Here is a 9,417-nt window from a genome sequence, read left to right as displayed (position 1 = left end):
AGATGAACTCAGGGATTTTAGGCATTCTACTGAGAATCTAGAAGCCAAACCCTTACCACTGAACAGAGTATTCCAAATTTTTCCCCCTTCCTATACCCTGAAAACGTCCTAGGAGAAGTAGTGGTCCTGACCCCAAGCGCTGGAGGCACTGACAACCGTTTCGTGGGGGGAACGGCTTCATTCGTTCAATCTGAAGTCCTTGGGGAAACCACGGTGGACAGGAGGCTATGGCATTCTCAGAACAGCTGAGTTTGAAAATACAAAATGAGATGTTTTGTTTGTTTACGCCTTACTTGAGGGAGCAAACCCAGGTAAGCGCACACGACGGCTACAGTTTAACCCTACTTGAAACAAAGTACCCAGGTCACCCAGGACACTGGCCAGCGCGATTCCACCGGTCGAAGCTCCAGCACCCCGCGCGCGCGTCCAGTGGGGGTTGGGCCGGAAGGGCGCGGCGGGGGCGGAGCCGGTGGGCGCGGGAGGCGTGGCTCCGAGGAGGCGGAGACGACAACATGACCGGGCCTAGAGCTTGGAGGACCTAAGAGGCGCGGCCGGGGCCACGCCCCGGGCGGGAGGGCCGCTCTGTGCGCGCCCGCTCTATGATGCTTGCGCGCGTCCCCCGCGCGCCGCGCTGCGGGCGGGGCGGGTCTCCGGGATTCCAAGGGCTCGGTTACGGAAGAAGCGCAGAGCCGGCTGGGGAGGGGGCTGGATGCGCGCGCACCCGGGGGGAGGCCGCTGCTGCCCGGAGCAGGAGGAGGGGGAGAGCGCGGCGGGCGGCAGCGGCGCTGGCGGCGACTCCGCCATAGAGCAGGGGGGCCAGGGCAGCGCGCTCGCTCCGTCCCCGGTGAGCGGCGTGCGCAGGGAAGGCGCTCGGGGCGGCGGCCGTGGCCGGGGGCGGTGGAAGCAGGCGGCCCGGGGCGGCGGCGTCTGTGGCCGTGGCCGTGGCCGTGGCCGGGGTCGGGGCCGTGGCCGGGGCCGGGGCCGGGGCCGCGGCCGTCCCCAGAGTGGCGGCAGCGGCCTTGGCGGCGACGGCGGCGCGGGCGGCTGCGGCGTCGGCAGCGGTGGCGGCGTCGCCCCCCGGCGGGAACCTGTCCCTTTCCCGTCGGGGAGCGCCGGGCCGGGGCCCAGGGGACCCCGGGCCACGGAAAGCGGGAAGAGGATGGACTGCCCGGCCCTCCCCCCCGGATGGAAGAAGGAGGAAGTGATCCGAAAATCAGGGCTCAGTGCTGGCAAGAGCGATGTCTACTACTTCAGGTATCTCTCTGAGGGTGCGGGGGTGGGGTGGGGGTGCAGGGTCAGGTAGGGGTCAGGGGTCACGAGCTGGCCTGGGCAGGGGTTGCAGGATTAGAGCAGAGTCCTGAAGGTATATGACAAGGACCGGGTGAGCTGGTATGGGGAGGGGGTGCTGAGGCCCTTGGCAGAGGTTAGACCTCAGTGGAGTGAGGGGCACAAGTGTCTGAAAGGTGAGGAAGGCACGTTCTGCAGAAGACTTCCGGGAAAAATGGTTTGCGAACGAAGGGTTAATGGAAAGGATGGTTAGCTAGGCCACGAAAGGGTTAAAAGAAGGTGTAATTCATCGAAACTCTAAAACCCAGTCACTGTTGGCGCCTGTCCCAGCATGTCCCAGATTCATCATCAGAAGTGCGTTTAATCGTGCCCGTGTGGAAGAATTAGCCATCTACAGGAAGAAAGTTTCAGTTAACTTTGTAGGATCCAGGGAGGTCTCACGTAGAAGTCGGCATTTGTGACTCCAGGAGCCCTGTGGAATGCTTTGGCGTGGCAGTCCGACCTAGTCCTTTGACAACGGAAGTTGTCAGACTCCCAGACCAACATTTGTTCCCCCAGTGAACATGGGGCAGTGTCTGGAGACTTTTCTGGATCTCACCTGGGGAGAGGGTGCTGTTGGCATTGTGAGGGAAGGCCGGAGGTGCTGCGGTGCTGCAGTAATGAGCTTCCCCCAAGTGCGAGCCAGGAGTACAGCTGAGAAATAGAGCTGAAGTGCTTCAGGGTTTTTCACTTGAATGTCATTTTGCAGTACTATGGTTACACTGCTGACGCCCTTCATTTGTGATGGGTGGCAAGCTCAGGAAAGGGTCAGTGGCCACTGATACCAGTGGGATTATGAACAAACTAAATGTTCCTCCACACCTTCCCATTTATCATTTGAGTACAAACATGTTATATTCAGTAGCTTGGAGGACCCTGGGTGGAACGGTTTTCAGGCAGTGTAATATTTGAGTGTTTGGGAACTAGTTCTTAGTAGTTCAGAAGCTGGAATAACGTGAAAATTTTCCTACTGGTCATTCAACTGGCGCGGAGGAAATATGCTTGGGTATAGTAGTTCCAATTCATATATGTGAACAGCATTTAAGGGGTTAAAAAGTTGTGTACAAGCATGCATCAAAATACACGAGTGTAGTTACTGCTGATGTACACATAGATATGAGCATATTGTTTTCCCTTTCTCCTTGGTGGTGTTGGTCAAACCCAGGGCCTGGTCCATCGACAGACAAGTGTTCTGCCACCTCAGAGCATTGCCAGACCCTGAACACGTTCTTGCCGGATGCTCAGACGCAGGAATGATTTGCTTACTCTTTTCAGCACTAAAAAAAAAGTGTTGCGTTCCAATTCATTCACTTTGTTTGAGACAACTTATTTTTAGTGCTGGGGATTGAATCTATTCCTTGCACTCGCTGGGCGAATACTATAAACTGAGTTACATCCTGTTCCCCTGCCCCCTCTGAAAATTTTGTGGCAAGCGCCTCACTGAGTTTCCCAGCTGGACTTGAATTTGCCTGGAGCTGGTGATGCTCTTGCACAGCCCCCGGGGTCACTGGGATCACAGTTCTGTACCAGCAGCCCTGGCGTTTAGAAAGCTTCAAGTATGAAGGTGATTGTGTGGCTTTCAGTTTGTCCATCACTGCTCAGTGCAGTGCTATGATGTTGCTAAAAATAAAACAGTAGCTGCTAGCTGGATGTAGTGGCCCACGCCTTTCATTTCAGAACTCAGGAGGTGAGGCAGGCAGAGTTGCTAACCTGGTCTACAGAGCAAGTTCCCTGCCTAACAGCCAGGCTTACACAGAGAAACCCTGTCTTGAAAAACAAAACAAGAAATTAAAAGGCTGCTGCTGTTAGATACATTTGTTTCATTTAATGCTGCTTCCAGTTCTTCTTTGCTTAGGGTTTGTTTTACTGTTACCTTTTCTAGTAGGCAGGCTGCACAGGCTTTGTGAACTGCTGCTGATGTCTGAGAGACAGTTATATTTGACAGGAGTCTTTTATATCTGAGATTGAATCCATTCTCAGTTGAGCATTGTAGAATTTGTATTTCATCACTTATGGAGCTTGTCTTGCGATATGGTTTGTTTGGTTTTGGAATGATGTATTTATTCAAATGAACTTTGCATTATAGAAAAGCTTGTGTTTTCTTTTCTTTCTTTTTTTTTTTTTTGGATACATAGCTGGAAAAGAAATTCAAAAGTCAAACTGGGTGTGGTTGCGCATGCCTGTAGTGTCAGCTACTCAGGAAGTTGAGGGGACAGGATCACTTGAGCCCAGGAGATTTGATCCAGCTGGTTAATGTAATGAGACTCTTGTTTCTAGAAGCACAACATTAGAAGCTGGTGAGATGGTTTGGCAGGTACAGGTTCTTGCTGTCAAGCCTGATGACTGAGTTTGATCCCTGGAACCCACCTGGTGGAAGGAGACTGATCTTAGAGGGTGTCCTCTAGCCGCCGCCCCTCCTTGCCACCACTACACCCTGGCCACCACACATACACACACACGTTGCCTGCTGTGACACTCTTCAGAGGCTGTACTATGGACGCATGAAGTACAGCGTGAAGCTTGTACCGCATTAGTTTCTTTAGTTGTGTGACGGATCAGTGAAACTCAGTTCACACTACTTTTAGGCCTTAGTTTTACACATTGGTGTCCACGTGGTACCTGCCTTAAACCAGGAGCTCAGAATGTCTGCTAATGGTAGGTTGAGCGGGAACCCTCCTGCTGGTAATGTGAACACCGTCACCCAGCTGTTCACACAGACTCTAACATTACTGACCCCCGAATTAGCCTGCTCCTGGGGAGATTAATTTGAGCTAAGCCATGCCTATTTACTGAGGGTGTGCCCCACACTTATTAATGCACAGGGAAAGCCTCAGGTTTTGGTGGAATATGTTTTGGCTGCGTCTTGAAACTGTGTAATAGAAGCACCTCTGGTTGCCAGTTAAGCACTGTAATTACGCCTTCTGTCAGGATTACTGAGATAGTGCTGTGGCGGTTCATATATTATCATCCAAAGCATGTTTTCAAAAAGGGTGTGGTTTGTTAAACTACTGGGTCCCACTGGTACAGTTTCTGAAAAAAATTCATTGCCACATTTGAACCCATAAAGCAGTAATTTTCTTATTGGCCTTGTGATCCTTCATTTCTAGGATTTGGCTTTTTGTGCAACACATACTGGTTTGTGTTTCTGAAATCCTTTCCTCTTCATAGGGTTTCTTAGGACCTTGTTCTCTCTCGCCCTCTCCTTTCTCTCTGTGCAGCACTTGTTGGTCCTGGTACTAGGCGTATAATCCCAGGCTGGCTTTGAAGTCGTGGCAGTCCTATTTCCGTGCCTCCCAAATGCTAGAATTGCAGGCACACACTATCGTTCTTGGCTGGCTTCACTTTGTTGAACTAAAAAGAGCAGGACTCAGGTGTTGCTGAGGTCCATAAAAATCACAAATGATCTGAATAGAAGTCTCCAGAGGAGGCAGCTGGGTGTAAGATTAGATCTAGGCATGGTTCTCCACATCCTGGGCCCAACAGTGGTGCACTGGGAACAAGCCACAGTTTTCCCCATGCTCTTGTTTGTCCACTTATCAGTGGGTCTGCTTGTCACACGAACCTCAGAATATTTGACACAAGGATTAATACTGTCCTTGCTCAGGTAACCAAATAGGCAACACATTCAGTAAGGAGAGACCATGAAGTTTCTTTTTGCTCACAGTTGCAGAGGCTACAGTTCACTGTGGCTGGGAAGGCCCTATTCCTGGTTATTACCCCTGACCCAACTTTCAGTATTTGAAGCAAATTTAATGCAGTATAATTTCATTCATAAAGAACTTCTTCGGTGAGTTGCTTGTGGCCGTAGACTGAAACATGGAAATTTTATAACCACACATAGTTCAGTGTTGCAAAACGAGAAGAAAAGTCAGCAGTCACATCACGATTATTCCTGCTACAGTGGTGCTCTCTCCATGGGTTCAGAGGAGGGAAACACATTTACTGTGAGGGCTGTGGGGTCTTCATGGAAGACAGAGGATGTTAGGTTCATAAAAATAGGAGTCTTCAGAGGAGATCTTGGAGTTGGGAGTGTTGCATTATAGACCAGGTAAAAGATGGGTCATTCAGCTCAATCTTGACAAAATGAATTAACCAACATGGCTGGAGCAAAGGTCATGGGGTAAGAGAAGTGGAAAGTAGGGTTGAAAGGTTGAAGGAGCCAGGTTACAGAGCCTCAGATGCAGGGCTAATGGGGAAAATCCACTGAACACTATTAGTTTTATATTTTAAATTTATTTTAAACTTACATAAAATATAAAATTATGTACTTATGTATTCTAAAAACTAAGTTTACGTTGAAGGCTCTTAGAGAGTAGCTGTGGTTCAAGTGCCCTGCTTTAGGATGGACATTGGGATACTTTAGAATGCAGAAGCTAGCAAATAGTCTGCATGGTGACCTGAGGTGGTTAAGACCATGTTGACTGTAGCCATGTGCAGGATGGGTTCAAAGGTGATTAGTAACCGATCAGACATGGAGAATAATATGAAAGTCGATAGCAGTCTACTGGGGCATGTTGTGCAGGGGCTTCTGAGTGTTCATTTTAGGGACGAGTGCGTGTGCAGGGGTGCGGAGGAGCTGTGAGGAATAGCTGAGTCAGTCTTCCTGTCACTGCACACTGTTTTTGGAAGCGGGAGTATGCATTTAAAAAAAATTATTTGGCAATTTTCTGACAATTAGGGTTTATACTTAAGTACAAAAGATAATTCGAGGTTTACATTTTAGCTTCCGATAAAATTTGGTTTCTTGGGGAGTTGTTTTTAATGTTACAGAAATCTTTTGCTTTGAATGTTTACTCAAGTTTGAACAAATTAAAGGGGTGGGGTAAAGAAACAACTTAGAAAGTTTAAGGGTTGGAGAGATGCTCAGTGGTTAAGAGCACTGGCTGCTCCTCTAGAGCCCAGCGTTTCCTTCCCAGCTCCCACATGGTGACGCCCAGCTGTCTGTAGCTACAGTAACAGGAGCGACAAGGGCTGCAGACATGTGGTACTCGTCTGCAGTACATGCAGGCAAAATGCCATACATTTAAAAACATGAAAGTATTCTTTTAAAAGCTTGAGGTTTCGGTTAATCTTTTCCAGTGTTCAAGTATATAAAAGTTTCGTGTGTGTGAGGGTTTTCCTTAATTCCTTAGAAAGTTCTTGATCGTGGTGGGTAGTCCTGTGGTTCTGAGCGTGTTCTTCATCAGTATACTAGCCCTCTGCCTTCGGAGAGGCCCTGTCCCTTACAGACTGCTGTGTGTCATTCCACTGGAGTGACTCCATGCCCGCAGCTCATCTGTCAGAAACGGCCTTGAAGATAGGGTTGTGTGGTCTTTGTAACAGCTACTAACGCCGTAGCTCACTTGTCATCAGCATGTGTCCTGCAGTTAGCAGAGGGGCTTCGGAGGATGGGTTCAGTTGCACACTGCAGGTCTGTGGAGACAGGGTGGCACAGGAGAATGCCGTTGTCTGCTCAGGAGATGGCGGTTCCAGATGGGTTCACAATGTGACAGAAATGTAGATGGCACTAAGCATTCCGGTATCTCAGGCACAGTTTCTAGATTTTCTTTTACATAAAATTTCTTCTGGGTAGTTATATTTAAGAATCTCTAACATGGAGTTATGTTTAACAGTCACTTTAAGCAGTTTGACAGAAATTAAAGAAGGCTGGGTTCAAGTGATGGAATGTCTTCATATGAACTGAGATTTGACTCATAGTTTGATTTTTAATTAAATAGTGGATAACATAAATTAAGTGCATGATTGCAAGTTAGTTCAGGAATGGGGTAGGTTAACAGGGAAATTTTCTCTGTGGTTGAAACTGAGATAGTATTCATTACTTTGGTCAGAGCAAACTGAAAATGACTAATCTATTCACCAATCTACTAGTGTTAAAAAATACTGTAAACTTAAGTTATGAATTGATATTTCTAGAATAAGTAATTGACAGCTTAGAATAAAAGCTTAGTCACTTTGCAAGTCCTAGTATTTCTGTGATGCGGACGGGGAGCAGTCATCTTAGAGGGTGATGGGAATGTAGTCCCTGTCTGTGCTCAGCCGGGCACTCAGGCTCAGTGCTGCTGTGCAGCTGGTGTGAATCTCATGAACACATTTCCTACTTAACTGTTCTCTTGGGCCTTGTCCTCCTATTGTGTGTCCCTGTCTCCTACAGCAAGGTCCCTGGTGTTCAAATTCCCTGGGGCAGGCAGGTTTACTTTCTTGAAGCTTGTTACTGAAAGGACAGTGGCTTGTCCGGAGTTTCTGCATCGCACAATCTGCCAGATGCCTTGCAGAGTCCTGTCTGTATGACAGGAGTGAAGCAGAACTTGGGAGGCACCACTTGATATTGCTAATCTTGGAAATTTCTGCATTTTTACCCTTCTTGGATTATAAGTATGTGAGAGTTTCATCCTGGGCCTTGTGCTTGCTGGGCCAGCTCTGTACCCCTGAACTGTGTTTGCAACCCAGAATAGTCTTGATAGTAAGTCCCGTCCTTGGGTATTTACATCTCGAGCCTTAGGAGAAGTGTCCAGAGTAACCTCCTTAGTGAGTTTTGCTCTGTGGAAGCCTTGACACTGAGGTTTACTGGCATATTTTTAGAGTGACTTTTAACACACAAGGAAACACCTCTTGCAGATTCAACTTTGAAATTCATTGGTTCTTCCCAAAATGACTTTCTGTTTGTCTCAGCCACATGCTAAGCAGTGTGGTGCTTATCTTTTTGGTAAAAGTTATACTGCCTGAATATTTTCAAGTTCTGAAAATAAGTCAGCTGAAAGAAGATCCACACTGGAGCTCAAGTTTTTATTGCATTAAGAGGATCTTTAGGCGGATATTCGATTAAGGATTGTCATTTTATTTTGTGGAAAGATATTTTCTTGTTCTTTTTTATATACTGGAGATACTGAACCTAGGGCCTTGTAGATGCTAGGTGAGCATCCTGTTACTGAGCTATATCCCTCTTTCCTTCTTAAAGCCACCAGGCTGGGCTTGGACTCTCTCTTGCTTCAGCCTCTAGGTAGCTGAGATCACAGCGTGCATTACTGGCTTAGCTTCCTTCTCTCTCTCCCCGCTTCATTCTCTTATTCACTATGTGTTAAAGGTAGTTTATCAGGATGTTCTTTATCAGTCACATGACTATTTGATAACAAGGGCTTCATGGGTATTCAAGCTTAATTAAAACCATAATCATATAAATGGCTGATAAATACAATAATTGTAATTTTTTCAGATTAATTTGAGTGATTTAGTAAGATTTATGTAGTAAAACTGACTAAAGGTGAGATTTTTATTTTTAATTTTAAGTATATGATTCATCCCAGCATGCCTGCAAAAGAAAACTACATTCTTTGTTACTCAATTGATAGGTTTCTTGCTCTGAGTTACTTTGTTCAATGGTTGCCTTTGTATAATGACTTTTGAGAGTTTATCAAAAGGGGTTTATAATATTTGATTGTTGGAAATATAATGGAATCAAGGAAACATACAGGAATTGTAATGAAATAAAATTTCAGAGGACTGCAATTGTTTTTCGTTTGAACTGGAGAATAACAAGGCACATGACGATTTAGGTGGGCTTGAAGGACATAATATCTCATTGACAGGTTCAATCCATCTGGAAAGATAGATTATACCTTTGGAATCAAAGGTACATGGCATACTTCAGTGACATTAGGATACCAATGTCGACAGGATAAAGTCTGCAAACAGTAAATTTGATTGAGTTCTTTTGATGATGTACTAAGGAGGGGAAGGCATTTTGTCACTGCTGGGGAATCTGAGAATTTGAATTTGGTGCTGGATGGGTGGCGGAGGAATATGGGAGATGAGGGTTGTTAGTGTTCATCCAGCTTGGAGGAGTAGATGCTACATGGGCAGTGAGCCACTGGCAAAGATTGGAAGCATGTGGTTGATAGTGATGATCGAGCTTGAGGCAGTGTTGAAAGTACCCTGATGGCTTTGCTTGTGGTGCTATGCCTGTTTTCCAGTGTAAAATGCATTTGGATTTGAGATAGTCTGTGTGTGATCATATCTTCTTTCCCAGACTGGATTTTGGTTTTGGCTACTTTACTTACTCTTATGGTCTGGTTGGTGTTGGTTGTAATCTTCATC

General features: G+C 46.8%; 1 protein-coding gene across 1 annotated transcript in view; it reads left to right on the top strand.

Moving 5' to 3' along the window:
- Positions 1–608: 608 nt before the first annotated feature.
- Mbd2 (methyl-CpG binding domain protein 2) overlaps positions 609–9,417 on the top strand; it is a 64,832-nt gene continuing 56,023 nt past the window's right edge. The window contains exon 1 of the mRNA XM_075968338.1: positions 609–1,254. Within this exon, the coding sequence (XP_075824453.1) occupies positions 710–1,254 (545 nt within the window). The 5' untranslated portion in view covers positions 609–709. The remainder of the gene's footprint in view (positions 1,255–9,417) is intronic.

Source organism: Microtus pennsylvanicus, chromosome 4, assembly GCF_037038515.1.
Source record: "Microtus pennsylvanicus isolate mMicPen1 chromosome 4, mMicPen1.hap1, whole genome shotgun sequence".
Lineage (NCBI taxonomy): Eukaryota > Metazoa > Chordata > Mammalia > Rodentia > Cricetidae > Microtus > Microtus pennsylvanicus.
Note: the sequence above shows the minus strand (reverse complement) of the source record. Positions and strands in the feature narration are given on the sequence as shown.